General features: G+C 38.5%; 1 protein-coding gene across 1 annotated transcript in view; it reads right to left on the bottom strand.

The window, feature by feature from the left end:
* Positions 1 to 16,227, bottom strand: part of hecw1a (HECT, C2 and WW domain containing E3 ubiquitin protein ligase 1a) — a 129,379-nt gene that overhangs the window by 31,406 nt on the left and 81,746 nt on the right. Inside the window, exons 10-19 of the mRNA XM_088001485.1 lie at positions 14,256 to 14,354; positions 13,159 to 13,312; positions 11,248 to 11,333; positions 9,281 to 9,387; positions 7,579 to 7,764; positions 6,323 to 6,457; positions 5,397 to 5,511; positions 4,584 to 4,680; positions 4,056 to 4,139; positions 2,953 to 3,059 (exon numbers count right to left, since the gene is read on the bottom strand). Coding sequence (XP_087857611.1) covers positions 2,953 to 3,059; positions 4,056 to 4,139; positions 4,584 to 4,680; positions 5,397 to 5,511; positions 6,323 to 6,457; positions 7,579 to 7,764; positions 9,281 to 9,387; positions 11,248 to 11,333; positions 13,159 to 13,312; positions 14,256 to 14,354 — 1,170 coding nt within the window. The remainder of the gene's footprint in view (positions 1 to 2,952; positions 3,060 to 4,055; positions 4,140 to 4,583; positions 4,681 to 5,396; positions 5,512 to 6,322; positions 6,458 to 7,578; positions 7,765 to 9,280; positions 9,388 to 11,247; positions 11,334 to 13,158; positions 13,313 to 14,255; positions 14,355 to 16,227) is intronic.

Below are 16,227 nucleotides of genomic sequence, written 5' to 3'. Positions count from 1 at the left end.
CATGAATAAGCCTTGTTGCCTGCTGCCACTCTAACTCAGTTATTCTCAATCTCATCTCCAGCTGCCACTGTTCTTTAATTTTGTCTAATGAGGGTGCAGCCGCTGTATGACTCAATGTGTATACCTTCGATGTGGCCCCTCTCTTCTTGGGGTCCACCTCCAGGCACCCATCAATCCAACTGGAGGCTGGAGTCTGGAGCGTCTGTGAGAAGTGTTTTTTAACAAAACTTCGCAACTGCAGATACCTAAAAAAGTTCGAAGAAGGTAGGCCAAATGATTTCTGCAGCTGTTGAAAGGACATAAGATGCCCATCTTTGAACAGGTCTCCTACAGTCCTTATCCCTTTATTTGCCCAGGCATGGAAAGCGGAGTCAATTAGAGAAGGTGGGAACAAGGCATTCATTGATATAGAAGCTGCTAGGAGACCTTGTTTTTGTTTGAAATGGATCCTAAGCTGTTCCCAGATCCTAATTACCCCCAAAATAACTGGGTTAATTGTAATTAGTCGTTTATCTAGTGGCAGTGGCGAGCAAACAACTGAGGCCAACGAACCAGATTTACAAGAGTTTTGTTCCATCAGTGACCAAATGGGCACCGCCTCATTTTCTGCTGGCTTAAACCATAAACAGAGTTTAGAGACATTAGCAGCCCAATAAAAGTGCATATAATTCGGCATGGCCAGTCCCCCCTCCTCCCGTCGCCTCTCTAAAAACTCTTTTCTGATGCGAGGAATCTTTTTATTCCAAATGTACATTGAGGTTATCTTGTCTAGCTTTTTAAAAAATGATTTAGGAATAAATATTGGAATTGCCTGAAAAAGGAATAACAATTTAGGCATTATAACCATTTTAACTGAATTTATCCTTCCTGCCAGAGACAGAGGGAGAGATGACCAGTGTTCCATATCCTGCTTAAACTGATTGAAGGCAGTAATAAAGTTATGCTTGAATAGATCTTTATAATTTCTGGTTATGTTCACTCCTAAATACGTAAATTTGTCAGAACTCACTTTAAGCGGAAGAGAGTTTTGGGGCATCTTGTTCGCTTTACCATTGACAGGAAAAATAAGGCATTTTGATCTATTAATCAAGTATCCCGATATCCTCCCAAATTCCTCAATGCACTTTATAACTTTAGGCATTGATTTGCATGGGTCAGCCAGAAAGAGAAGGTCATCAGCATATAATGAAACAGTGTGGATTTGTCCTGCTCTACTTATTCCCATCACCCCTGGATCATTCCTGAGTGCAACAGCTAGAGGTTCTATAGCTACGTTAAATAGAAGGGGGATAAGGGGCATCCCTGTCTCGTCCCACGAGAAAGAGGAAAGTAACCTGACACAATATTATTTGTCTGAACTGCAGCCAGTGGAGATCTATAAACAAGTTCTATCCATGAACGAAAACACGGCCCAAACCCAAAATGTTCAAGAGCCTTCACCAAGTAGTTATGCTCAATTCTATCAAAAGCTTTGTGAGCATCTAATGACATGATGACCTCTGGCACAATATCTCTGCCTGGTAAATACATTATATTGAACAAACGACGTAGATTACTATAAAGTTGTCTGCCCTTCATGAACCCAGTTTGGTCCTGGTGAATAATCTTGTCTAGCACTTTCTCCAATCTGTCCGCCAGAGTCCTAGTGAGTATTTTATAGTCACAACAGAGTAGGCTTATAGGACGGTAAGATTCGCATATGAGTGGATCTTTATCTTTTTTGAGCAGTACGAATATATTAGTCTGTGTCATTGTAGGTGGAAGAGCCTTCTTTCTAAATGCTTCTGTATAGATGTTACATAGGTGGGGCAAAAGCTTGGCAGAGAAGCATCTGTAAAACTCGATCGGGAAGCCATCAGGGCCTGGAGACTTTCCCGTTCTCATTTTCTGAATTGCCTGGTCAATTTCTACCAGTTGTATATCCCCTTCAATAGTAGCCCTGTCTGACTCTTGCAACGTAGGCAACCTCAAATGCTTGAAAAAGTTATGTATCATGTTTGTGTCATTTTATAAAGAATTATACTCTTCGGTCAGTTCAGATCCAAACTGCATATTGATCTTCTTTTGGTCCGTGGTTATCTCCCCTCCCTCCTCTTTGAGAGCTGGAATGGATCTTGCTGCAGTCTTATGTTTTAGCTGATGACTTAACATCCTACCTGCTCTTTCACCGTGTTCAAAGTGTTGATTCAGGTTTAGCTGCATCTCTATCGCTTTTTAACATGAGTGTTTTAGAAATAAAATAAAACTACTCATAACATCAGGCTAAATACAAATCAGTAGGGACTAAAGATAATCACCCATGCATAGGTTCAATAGGCTTGAACCTATTTGTAAAGTTAAGTCCATGAAGTGGCAGTGCAAATATTTCAGGATTTGTTTGTCTCTTTTGCTGAGTCAGTAATCTTGTGTTGTGAGGCTGTCACTTTAAAATCGGACAGAAATCTTTGCTGTCTTCTGTTGATCTGTGTTGAAAACTGTGGGCAAAGTCACCAAAATATAAATAAATGTGTGTTTGGTGGATGAATCCCAATTATTTCCAGATGCTTAATTTATCAAAACTCAAGTGTTCATATACTGGAATTGCCCATTTTACGCACATTTCTTTACGCACAAGAGTCAGTTTAGTATGAAAGACTTTTTCCCTGCCAATTGGCTCAGTAGTTTGACATCAAAGCCTACATTCATCTTGCCCTGGTGTGTGCCGACAGCTTTTCCACTTTATGATTTTTCCAAAGACAATAGAACAGCAAAGAAAGAAGAGCAATTATAAACTAAAGTTTGATGCTGTGACCCAATTTCCTTTTTTAGAATCTCCCATCAGTATATACACGTGCGCGCACACACACACTGTGTGTGCACATCTACTGGAGGCTCTGGCCTCCAGTAGATGTGCCAAAGTGCATTAAGAAAGCCCTGCTGTCAGAATGATACATGAACACATAAAAAACCAACCAGGAGAGCTCTGTGGGGAGGAAGCAGGCGAATAGCGAGGGGAAAAGCTGAACCCAGGGTGGATGGGGTGAGGCGGAATGTAAGACATGATTTCCTCTTCATACAAACTGCAAAGACAAAGGGAGAAACAGATACTTTATTACAAAAAGTCAGAACATAAGTTGTGTGGACATGGGTCAATCAATGAATCAATCAATCAAATTTTATTTGTACAGCACATTTCAGCAGCAAGGCATTTCAAAGTGCTTTACATAATTAAAATAAAAACAGCAAGTGAGAGAGAGAGATTTAAAAACCACAATTAAAACATAAACGGTGAGAGAGAGAAATAAAAAGCTGTAAAACTTTAGTTGAGACGCCGTCAACTGGGACTCCAACCCTTTGGACTTTAGTCAAAACGCCGTTTGACAAGGACTCTAACCTTACGGACTTTACGCCATTTGACAAGGACTCTAACCTTACGGACTTTAGTCAAAACGCCGTTTGACAAGGACTCTAACCTCTCGAACATTTTTTTTTTTAAAGAGAGAGATTTTGAAAAAGATTAAAAAAGATAAAAACATTAAAACCCGTACCCCTTTTAGGACTTCAGTTAAATGTCGTTGATAAAAGGTAGCAGTCCAGGTTTATTATCACATCATGTCTGTGCAGGTTTTGCTCTGAAATTGTGATTGCCCTTAATAAAACCAGGAACAAGTCTGCCTGTGGGTGTTTTGAGTTATTTATGAATTCATAAAGTGCAGATTCTAAGCTTTCTAATGATGTCAAACACGCAGAAATAAAAAATCTAAGATCCAACTTGGGAGTTGAGTTGTGCTTAGTTCCAGAGAAACGCGTCTGAATAGAAAAATACATTTTCTGAAAAGTTTGAGCTCCTGATTCTGAGAGAGCACTTTAACCACCCCCTGTTCTAACTTGCATGTGCAGCAGTTCACAAAGGGTGATAAAAACATGGTTGAGCAAGACCAATATGACAAGCTCATTTAGAAATGAGGGCAGCTTTAAAAACTCTAATGCAACGCTGGATGAACATACTGGTTCAATTCTGTGAACAGATGATGACTTGTACTAGCTCTGCAAATGTGACCTTCATGAAGTTTTACCTTAGCAGGATTACAAGATCTGCATCACATGACAGCTTCTCCACACCCTGAGTACCTTCTGTCCGGATGCAGTGCACCTTTTCTCTACATCAAAAAGACATAATAAAACAAACAAAAACATTATTTATACAATACAGTAGTTCAATTTCATTTATGAAATAGATATTAACTAACATATATTTGGGATACTTCTTCTGCTTAACTACAAAAGACTTTGATAACATTCAGTTACCATGCATCCTTCATTGGCGCTATTGACATAAGAACAACATGGGATTTTAAGACAGGGTGGTCTTAACATCAACAGAGGTGAGTTCATCAAATCTGTGAGTTAAGGGATTTGCCCAACTGCACATACTGTAGCTAAAATCTGTGTAAAAAGATGATGTTGGAGCTAAAAGATTTTTTCTTCACTTCTAGCAACCGAATTTAAACAAATGTAAAATACTTAGATTTTATATGACAGAAACAACTCACATTTTTCTGGTCATACTTTGCAGATGTAGTTTCCTTTTTGTCTATGCTTACCTTAATGCGTGGTTTCTGCTTAGACTGGGCTGGCGCTCCTGCAGCATGTCAAATATGTTTGGCTGTCGCAGGAATGCCACTATCTTGTCATTGTAAGCTATAACAGATACACACAGCAATTACAAAGTGCTAACTGTTATACATTGCAGTTAAAAATGTTCACATAGGTTATTTTAAGACATTTTTTAATAATACACATCAGTCTTTAATCAGGACAGGCGTGAAATTGAAGCAAATATGGTTGATCACATTTAATGCGTAAACTAACAAGTCGGAATGATTCTATTTTAGCAAAGAACTATGTCTTTAAATACATAAAATCATAATTTCAAAACCATGAAGTTATCTTCTGAAATATGATCATCTGAAACATTTAAGGGTGGAAAAAATCTAATCCAGAATAATTTCTACAGAATATGATACAGAACTGCATGTAAAGTGGGGGAAACGGATTTAGTCAGCCACTGGTTGTGTAAGTTCTCCTATTTAGAAATATGAAAGAGGTCTGTAATTTTCATCATAGGTATACTTCAACTATGAAAATTCAGGAAATCACACTGTAGGATTTTTAAAGAATTTATTTGTAAATTATTGTGGAAAATAAGCATTTGGTCATCCACAACTAAGCAAGACTTCTGTCTCTCAAAGACCTCTTATTTTCTCCACTCATTACCTGTGTCAATGGCAGCTGTTTGACCTTGTTGTCGGCTTGCACAATCAGTGGCTGGCTAAAACTGGCTAAATACCTTTTTGCTTCACTGTATCGTATTCTGTGATTCCATGGCAAGGACAAGATGCTATATCAGCACTTACAGAGAGCAGTCAGCTGCTTTGGGTCAGTTTGATGGTGACTGCGTATGGCTGCTACCAGGCTGTTACTGGGCCGTCCCATCAGAGACGCCCCTCGACTCCTGGACACTTCAGAGGCCTGAGAACAAACCAAGACAGGAGACACTGTTCACTGATCGGTGGTCACTGATCGGTGGCAGCTAGAGAGTCACTTCAACAGTCTCAAAGTCTCATTTTTCTTATACTTGTTGGACCAAAAATAGTTTTAGAAATTGAACACATCTTAGTTCTAGCTACATCCTATTCAACTTCATGTAAATTCACAACATGACCTACAAACTAAAAAAAAAACAACAGGGTATTTACAAGAAGCGAGAAAAGTGTGCAAACAAGGATGTGCAAAGAACAGCAGAGTCATAAAGACTTATTGAGATTGTTTGAGTGTTGGTTATGTAGTCTGACAGCTAGCACAGAGACAGACTTCCTAATGCACTGATCTAAGCTGATCCTTCCTCTTAGCTGTAGATAAACTGCTCCTCCAATATATACACCCAGCTGTGTGAGGTTCCTTCCTGCTTCAAGTGCTCTAGTATTATCAAAGTCCTCAAGAAATGATCATGGGGTCTCTGATGACCCCATCTTGCAGTCATCTAACCCCATTTTGGGGTTAGATGACTGCTGGCCTGTCACCACATGACTGGGTCAGGACATCTTTTGGCTGAACCATCTGAAGGACATGAGAGCAGCAAGGCATGTGGAGTCTGTCTCCAGGTGACCATTACAGATTGGCTACTTATCTAAACCTAATTTAGTGAAGTAAACTCAAATCTTGCACTTTTCATTGGTTTATGCAGACAGAGGAGGAGCTACAGTTCTACTTTGAATAACACTGTTTCTCCTGGGGAAGATACTGAGATTCACAGACGGATAGATGTGTGTTGATTGTGTACCTCTCCAGCGCTGTAACTACGGAGTCTCTGCAGGTGCTGTCTGTGGGCAAGGTGGCCTGGCAGTTGACCATTCTGCAGTGGGATCCGAGGGTCAATGAAGGTTGTGGCTCGGCTGTTGTGATCCACAAAGAAAGACTAGAGAAATAAAAGGCAGAAATCTTTCAAGTGAAACTGTTCATAGATGATGCGCAAGGTTACAAACGAAGCAAAACTGGACCAGACTAGTTTTGATTGGGATATGACACTTTAAAACAAAGTTGCTTGCATTGCTTTATGTTATTGACTAGATATATATTTCAGGCCACCGAAAAGCTGCAGATGTATATAATATTCAATACACATTTTAACACTGAAGTCACAATTCTATTTTTTAGCAGCTGGTTTAGTTCACAAAGACAATCTAAATTAATGGATGCATGTTATATATGCATAATTTATTCAGATTATAGTTCATAAAAATAATCAAAATTTCTACAGTATAAAAACATGAAGATGATCCCTCCGTCCGTCCGTCCATTTTCTTCTGCTTATCCATGTTCAGGTTGCAGAGGTAGCGGCCTCAGTAGGAAGTCGGAGATTCTCTCCTCAGCCACTTGGGCCAGCTCCTCCTCCTGTGTCTTCCTCTGGCCTCCTCCCAGTGGGACGTGCCTGGAACATCTGACCACAGAGGCATCCAGGAGGCCCGACCCAAAGTCCTCAATCCCAACAGCATATCAATGACTCTGCATCCACTGAGGAAGCTGAGGAGGTCTTTGAAGTATCCTGCCCACCAACCCATGACACCCCGAGTCAAGGTCAGCAGCTTCTCCCGCTTCCACCTTCCGGCCACTGCTCTTATAACGAAGGCGCACAACATAAAGATACACACACATGCACGCATACACACACTCTGTGGGAGGAAGCCGGTGTACACAAACAGAACCCACACACCCTGAGGGAGAACATACAAAAGCTATGCAGAAAGACTCAGGCTGGGATTCAAACCTTCTTGCTGCAAGGCAACAGTCCTACCAACTGCACCACTGTACTGCCCATTGAACATACTTTTTGTAGTCCATTAATAATTTAACAAAGGAGGCAATTACTGTTTCCCATAGTGTAAGGAAAGCTTTTTCCCTTAATAAATGAAATCAATACAAAACAACGCTTTACATTTGGGGTATGTTTGTTGGATGTTGAAATGTACTTGATGATCTCAAACATTAAAGTGTGACAGTAAGGCAAAAATGGAAGAAATCTGAGAGGGGGTAGTCTACCTTTCCTTGTGGGTCAGTCTTGATTTCCCAGCCTCTTGGCAGCTCCAGCTGTGTGTCTGCAAACTTGTTAAGGAAGACCACCAGGTCCCTGTTATGCTGATAGCGCTCAAAGTTTCTGGCATCACGACGCACCTTCAGGATCATGTGCTTCACACAGCTGCTGCTGGTGAACATACGGTAAGCTGCCTGTGGAGGAAACCAGTAAGAAGTACTAAGAAAGTGACTATAAGGAAAGTTATACATTTCCTGTTTTATAATTAGTTGTGTGATCACTACCTGTGATGGATAGGTAGTTTAGCTTTGTAAAATCAGATGCAGATATGCAAAAAAAAACAAAAAATCAATGGTGGTCACTGATAACATGTTATTAGTTATTGTAACCCTAAAGGCCCCAACATACATGGGCGCACTTCAGTCCGCTGAGCGGATGTATGCCGGACATGTCCGTGCAAGGATAAAATTTTATGACAGCGTACACGTACTCGGTGTCGCACATTAACTAGTCGGTGGAAACAGTGTTCACATTAAACTGGTTTTCAGGTGACACCGGGCTGATAAGGTTGAGAACAAGGGTTATTATATGAGTTCATATACTGTTTCAAAGTTGACATCAACATGATAAAAGTGAACATAAAGTTGACACGGGACGTGATAGACACATAAGCAAAAATGCTTAACAGCAACAGGCTTTATATATTCACGCAAATATTGACATGGTGAAATATGCAGAATTATAAGAACAAACTAGAAAATTCCTGAAGAAGTATGCCCGTCGGTTTGGACCCAGCGCTCTGTTACTAAAAATTAGCATCAATGGTAAAGAAAGCTGCAATGTACTCAACAGCATGTGGAGAGTCTCATGGAGTAGCATGGATTTATCCCATTCTGTATGTTAAAATTAGTGTATAAGCTAAAATTAGCCAAAATGCTAATGTGAGCCTAAATGCTAGTAGTAGCATGTGGCATTTGACTTGCTCCACTCAATATACTAAACATGTCTAATTAATAAGAAAACTAGCTAATAGCTAACTTTAGGAAAAAGAGTAATGCTAATGGACTGCCTTGCATAGCAAGTGGGGGGCAGTGAAATGCTAATGTTTGTGCTAATGTTAATGTCAAATGTCAAACAATAACTGCATAACTCAATTGTTTCTTGCATACTTGCCACTTACTCATTAAGATTTATATAAAAACAACACGAGGAGAGGAAATAGACTTGCTGTGTAAACAGACTTCAAAAAAGAGCATAAATATAAATACCTACTTAAGGAATTCTAAACGGAGGATAACCAAAACACAGATATCAAACTTTATTCAACTGAATGTTTCAAATAGCCAGATACACCACTGTTAGAGAACTATGCTAAATGTCCCCCCTTTAGGGGATCAATAAAGTATTATTATTACTAATCTGGTCTTAATGATCATCTTCTGCTTGTGGAGCAAAATTACCTCAAGATAAGTTATTTAAAGAAAACTAATCCAAAGACAAAAAAGTGTGAAGTTACTGATGGAATATTTTTATCTGGTAAGTTCAGCTTTAGCTACTCCTAGGTGCTTTGGCTTTTGTTTTAAGTTTTCTCCAAACATGATGTTGTGAATTATGGCTGAACATCTCTGTTGATGAGTTCAAAGATGGTGTTCATTTCATTTCCACAAAAAGCTGTGTGCGTGTGTGTGTGCTCTTGTAAGAAGCACTCACATAGTTGCTGTGCAACACAGTGAAAAATTCAGGGTGTGAGATGAACTTGACTGCCGGTGACTGAAGGAGATATGTGATCTTCTGATGATTGACCGGGGAGGAAGGGACTGCAAACAAAAAGAGAATCATTATTCTTTAGTAATGATCACGAATGATGACTGCACTGTGTTTGGTACATGTCTCTGGTTAGCATCAAGCAAACCAAAATAATCTTAACCCCAAAAGGTCTGGGGCCTCATGCATAAAGCGTGCATGCACATAAAAAATGTGCGGCGCCATATTTTACGCACAAGTTGGCATGTATAAAAATTAACTCTGCGTCAAAGTGTGCGTATACTGTATATATGCACACTTTTTCGCTGGTGTGAAAATGTGTGTCAGCCACGCAAACTTTTTCTGTGAATATCAAACTGCAAAGCGTCAAAACTCACTGAAATACACTGAAATCTGATGACATTCAGTGTTTTTTAGACCAAGAAGCATCAAACCCAATGTTTTTTTTCATGATTTTATTTTTTTATTGCTTAAAAGTAAGCGATGAAACTGAACCACATTCATCCCCAGACAATAAAGTAACACAAACACAAAATAAAGAAAATAAAAATAAAAGGATGTGAAAACCTCACTCGAATGTAAATAGTACTTTTCCTTAGTTTTTGTCTCATAAAGATGTAACGCGTCGGTCTGTGCGCTGAAGCGCATGAAATGCATCTATGCGGTAATTTCATTCTCACAAAAAAAAAACAAACAAAAAAACAGGGTTGGATCAGCAGATTAACTCCAAACAGGTTTGATTATTTTTAAGGTGATTAAGGTGTGTAGACAATCCCGTATCTACGTAGCTGCGCAAAAATGTGCTGCATTGTGGAGCGTTTTGGCTCTGATGGACAACATCGCCAATGGAAGAATTCAGAGGGAGCTTTTGTACAGAGATCACATTTATCTTCTGTTGATGATGGTTTATTAGTGTTTAGATTAATCCAGACTGACCATCCTGGATCTCTGAGCAAAACTTAAAGAAGGAGCTGTGCGGTACCAGTACCGGTGCAACTGAATCATCGAGCTGCCAGCTTTGTGAATGCACCTTTCTGGACAGAAAGCATCTTTATTCTGCAAATGTACAACTTATGCACATGATTCTACTATTTAGAATAAACAGCCACTTTCCCCATTCAAAGACTCTCTGACACGCTGTTTTTAAATCTTGCCCTATTGTTCAAACGGGCATTTTCACGATCTCTTTATTTCTTTATTTATTTATTTTATTTGTATTTTATTTTTTTTCTTTAAAATGTATTATTTTTATTTTTTGTGGTGACCTTATGTATCCTGAAACACCTTTTAAATAAAACGCCAAGTTTTAGTGTGAAAACTGCGCATTCTTTTATGCATGAGGCCCCTGCTGATTTAGAAGCCAAAACTGACAGTTGTTATAATTTTTCAAGACAACTTTTCTTTTTCAAGAAAGTTGACACCTTACTTCTGCTGTGCTAGAACTCAACAGCAAACATTAAACACAATTAATTTTAAGTTAGTAAAAGCACTAAATGTTGCTTTGGTTTCAACTTCCAATAGGCCAAGTGATCTTCATGTCAGTAGCGCAAAAAGTGGGTATGCGGCGCATGCAACGCATAGGGGCGTTGCACCAGAGGGGGCGTCAAAACCCCATCTGGAGGGGGCGGTGCGCCGATGATGTCTTCGCATACACTTCAGCACGCCCTTACGCTCCTTCACCTCGCGCACATAACGGGGTAAATTGTAGCAAGTTTTACCTGTCGCGTGTCTTCGTTTTGGGTTCGATTTATGTTTTTGCATCCACCTGAATAATATGTAGTTGCGACCCTGTTTCATGTCTATCAAGGTTAGTTAATTCTGAATGAGTTAGCTTTGGCGATTCACACTTTAAATTTCAAAGGGTTTCGTCAAGCAGTTAAACTGCTGGTGAAACAGGTTTGTGAAAGAGGTACCTGTCTGAGCAGGCTCCGATTCACCGTCTGAACTCCGACTCCCACTATCCTCCTCTGTGGCCATGGTCCTCTGGATGTTCTGGTATCTACAAGATTCACCGTAACTTCATGTCAAAACCAGAAAGAATGAAATGTGCACTGCATAACAAGAAGTGGTGAATTACAGGACCAAAATGCAGGTGGGTGTTTTGGGCAGTTCACCTAAAATAAGAAACACCAGAAGCTAAGTGGAGTTAGCACTTCAGAGAAAAAAATGGTAGCCTCTCAGATACAGCAAATCTCACAGCAACAAACTACTGTGAAAAAAGCTTCAAGATTATGAAGAGAACACAGCAGGTGGCAGAGCCATCTCCTGAAGACAATTCAACTAAGGATTTACTTCTTAAGTACAAGTCAGTATTTCTGTATAAATGATCACTTCGATGATTAAACTATTTTTTATTCAAAAAATTATTGTGATTTTTTTTGTGATCAAAAGTGATATTAAAATAATATAGCAAGAGAAAAATCCAATCAGGTAAAATTTCAGGTGGGACAAGTTGAAAATAATAGACAAAAATACTTTATTGTTCACAGATAATTCTGGCACAACACTGACATGTTGTGAGGAAGGGTGAAAATGAGGCCACTTTTCTTTTTTTCCCAATTTATTTTTATTAGAATTTTATGCTTTACAAACATACAAAAAACAAACAAAAAAAACATGAATAAAAAACAAAAAAAGATGAAAATTAAGAGACATACAGTGCAATCCCTCCCACCACCCCCCAAAAAACCCACACAAGGTAATAGTCTAAACCTTGTGTTAATAGTTAGCGTTTGTGCCATTAGACATGAGTTATTCCATTCATCCTCAGGGATTTCCGTTTGCAGATCAGTTTTCCATGCTTGTAAATATGAGATACATTTTTTTTAGCCTAAAAGTAAAATATAAAATTTGGAAAGTAGGCCTCTACTCTGATTATGGTGAACAGCTATGTCCTCTATGGTAGAAAGTGGAGGTTCGGCAGCAGATTTCAATGAGGCAGTAACAAAGCTTCTAATCTGTAGATACTTTAAAAATGCTTTTGGGGCATATTTATTTACCAGTTGTTCAAAGGACATCAAAACTTCTTCACTATAAAGGTCCCCTATTTTATTTAAGCCTTTATTCAGCCATATTCTAAACCCTCTGTCTTCCTGGTTTGAATGTATTATTTCCCCAAATAGGTGACAGACATGAGATCTTGGACACCTCATCTATAAGATTGTATGGGAGTGGTGCCAAACTAATTTTGTGTTTTTGAGAAAAGGATTTTTAGTGTTTTTTAATAGATGTTTAAGTTCAGCTGAGTAAAGATAGGATGTCAGAGGTAATGTTAATGAGTTCTCTATTTGTACCCAAGATGGTATATCACTGGTGGAAAAATAACAAGTAACAGCACAAAGCTGCGCTGCACAATAGTACAGCTTAACGTTTGGCACTCTAAACCCACCTCGATCATAGAGAAGAGAGGCGCAATCTGGAGCGTTTATTGTTCTATATAAATTTGGTAAAGGCTTTTTCCAAAGAGGAAAAGAAGGAAGCTGGAATGGGTAAAGGAATGGACTGGAAAAGGTATACAAACTTTGGGAGAATGGACATTTTAATAATATTAATACGACCTATCATTGAAATAATGACTCCACTTTTCTACAGAAAATCCATACTGATCCTCTTACTAGGAGGCCCAGAAATTTACTTTAAGTTTTTTTCAAAGAATGCTTTAAAAACATCATACAAAAAAAAAAATCACAATGAAAAAGGAAAGTTTGTGAAAATTTCTCTCAGGCCTAAAAACCTTTTTTTCTTACTAAAGTTTAGGATATCATCCTATATGTTAACACGCATATCATTTAAGCAGAACAGAGCATGAATTTTGCCCAGTGTACCTCCGGTTGAGCTGCTCCATTTGCTGTGTAGAACCCGAGCGAGGGATGGCATGGTTGCACTTGGCACCATGGCTTGGTCTCTGCCAAGTTGTGGTCCTGTTGACATGATCGACATAGAAGACCCTGCCATGGCTGTCAACACGAGCTTCCCAGTCTGAAGCAACAGAGAAGGCAGAGAAAGCAGACAACCTCATTTAAATCCAGTTGTTGGTTCTGGATCCCCTTCCACTAAACTGGACTGGAACACTGCTGTTCCTAAACATCACAAACTTTGAAGACAACCAACCAGTACAGCTTTGGTTCAATATCATGACTTGAGTACTCTGGATTGAGAGCTTTGTAACATTTAGAATTTAATCTTAACTTGGCTTCAAGTAAAGCAGATTATGTTAAAGGTTGCATTTATTTGAGCATTTGAGGAACAGTGTTAATTCAGTCTGACATCCTGCCAAATACAGCTAAAATCTCAAGCTTAAGTTTGAGTTTTCAAAGATTTATTTAATTATTTATTTATTTACATTAAGTCTATAAGATATCATTGTAAATTCAGAAACAATTTGGTTTCTGGTCTTTCTCCCTTTAAAGTTCCAGCTTCTGTTTAAATAAAGGTTTAAATAGTCTATTTGTCTGGTAGAAACTTGATTCAAATGGTTGGCAGGAGAAAGGCTCACCCCACTGAAACTAACACTGGAGAAAATCTCTTAGAAAGACTGGACCTAAGTGGAAGTCTTTGGCCATAACACAAATCTACATGTTTACAGCAATAAGATGAGTTATTCTGTACACAAAGTCAACACACCACTATGATGGACTTGAATGACAAATGTCCTTTTGCATTACAGTTTTGCTTTTTGGACACATTTAATTCAGGATCCAGACATTTGAAAAAACTCCTTAATTAGACCAGTAAAGTTTCCAAGCAGTGAACAGAATGAAGCTGTTTGCAATGTTGTAGGAGAATGTATGATGAGAAGGATAAAGAGTGAAACACAGAGGAAATGGAGGGGCATAAACACACGGGCAGCAGGCACATTTTCCAGCATGCCAGGAATTTAGGATAAGACTCCAGAGTAAGAGTGGGAGCTCTGGGTTCTTACTTGGAGGTAAGGCTGGGTCAGTGGCAGCAGGAAAATGGTTTGGGTCATGGCTGGGTCGCAGTACTGGAAGATGGCCAACAGGAGGGGAGAGATCTGAGCCTACAGGATATCAGAGAGACATATAGTTGGGAATTACTATTAATAAATCAGTTATTTAAAATGTATTTTTTCTTGTTCAGTGTTGTTAATGAAAGGTGGGACAAGTTTATTACAATTATGTAAATGTATCCATTTTTGATCTGCATATTCAATTCTGCTCTCAAACACCTGAAGAAAAGACATATTGAAGCTGTGAACTGATCCAAAGCTGTAACAAACTGCCCTTCAAAATACCTCTGAGGTGCATTTGCTACATGGATCGGGTCTGTATTTTGGAAGTCATAAAGATCTTAACTCAAGAAACTCCTTCCTCCATTATCATTGAACACGGTGACAAAATAGACACTTTCCCATCTTTTCCAAGAGCCCCTATAATATTATTTCTAGCAGGATATGTGATCTGGGGTATGTATGGGAATGAGAGTACTCAGACTGGGGGAATGTGGGACAATTAAACAAGTTAATGGAAATGTAATTCATACAATCTGATGATTATAGCACTCAAGAAGCCTTCCACTAATGAAGATGAGAAGATGCATGACCATAAGCAGAAACATAGCAGTTTTCCTGCAGAACGGGAGCTCTTAAGCCACAAACTTAGAGGTACAGTGGGGTTAACAGCCCCACTTTTAACTCACACAAAAAACTGAACAGTTAATGTTACTAAACATAACCCTTTGCTTTCAGACTGCAGGTTTGCCAATGAGGAAGTTCCAAAAGTAGAATGTGAACAGGTCATTTAACAGACTCTTCTACAGTGGAACCAGTTCCCAGTCTTAGTATGTGAGGCAGACACCTTGAATTCTTTTAATACTAGGCTTAAAGCCTTTTGATAAAGGTAATAGTTAGACTTAGGCTATCCTGAACTATCTCTGCAGTGACTTAGGCTGCTGGAGGACATAATGACCACTCTACTTGTCCTCACTCTGCAACATTCTCCTACTCTTCTCCAGTTTTGTTAATACTTCAACTTTCTGCAGAGGATACACTTGAAAACTACACAATAAATAAATAAGTAAATAAATAAATAAATAAATAAAGTATGTGCTAAAAATTGTAAAATGCCAACAATTACAGACTGTAAAAACATTACCATGGAAGATTGAATGAATTGCCAAATTTGAAATCATTTTTACAGTTATGAAATGTAGAAAACAGAGAAATTTATTGTAAAAATCTTAAAACTTGTAAAATCCATAGAAAAATGCCTTTAATATTGCCAGCAGCCAAAATCAACAAAATTTACAATTTTTTACAAATGTACAAATTTTTCTGATCTACAGCATAAAACCGTAAACCACACTGCAAAAATATTTTTTTCTAGAGAATAGAAAGTATGATATTTTGGTTTGATACTATTTTTCTTTTGTTGCTGCTGTTCACTACAATCTGCAGGGAAACAGCCACTATGGAATCTCTCACTTGTTCCCTCCTTTGTTTTATTCTAATTCAGATTCAGACAGCTTCATCAACTCCAAAGGGCAATACATTTACAACCCAGCGGTCCATACATTCACCTGTAATATACATAAACTGACCAAGATCGTTCATCAGTTGAAACAAAACACAATATAAACACAAAATGTGCAAATGCAAAACAGATTTTTTTATATTGCCTTTTATAATGAATTAGACAATGGAAAAGTTCATTTATTTTAACAAGACATCTTCACCTACTATGGGGGATGGATCCTGACATAATTAGCAATAACAATATAAAATAAATAAATAAATAAATAAATAAATGGGTTGATAAAGCAATGTGCCAAATATTGCATCAGAAAACCTTTCCCAACTTATTTGATTATACGGTCATTAGACAGCCAGTCTAATGATATTAGACAGCCAGACACTGTTACACTGTTTTGCTTTC

This window comes from Poecilia mexicana, unplaced genomic scaffold, assembly GCF_051168715.1.
Source record: "Poecilia mexicana isolate PSO_F unplaced genomic scaffold, ASM5116871v1 scaffold_20, whole genome shotgun sequence".
NCBI lineage: Eukaryota > Metazoa > Chordata > Actinopteri > Cyprinodontiformes > Poeciliidae > Poecilia > Poecilia mexicana.
The sequence above is the reverse complement of the archived record's forward strand: the minus strand, read 5'-3'. Positions and strand labels throughout refer to the sequence as shown.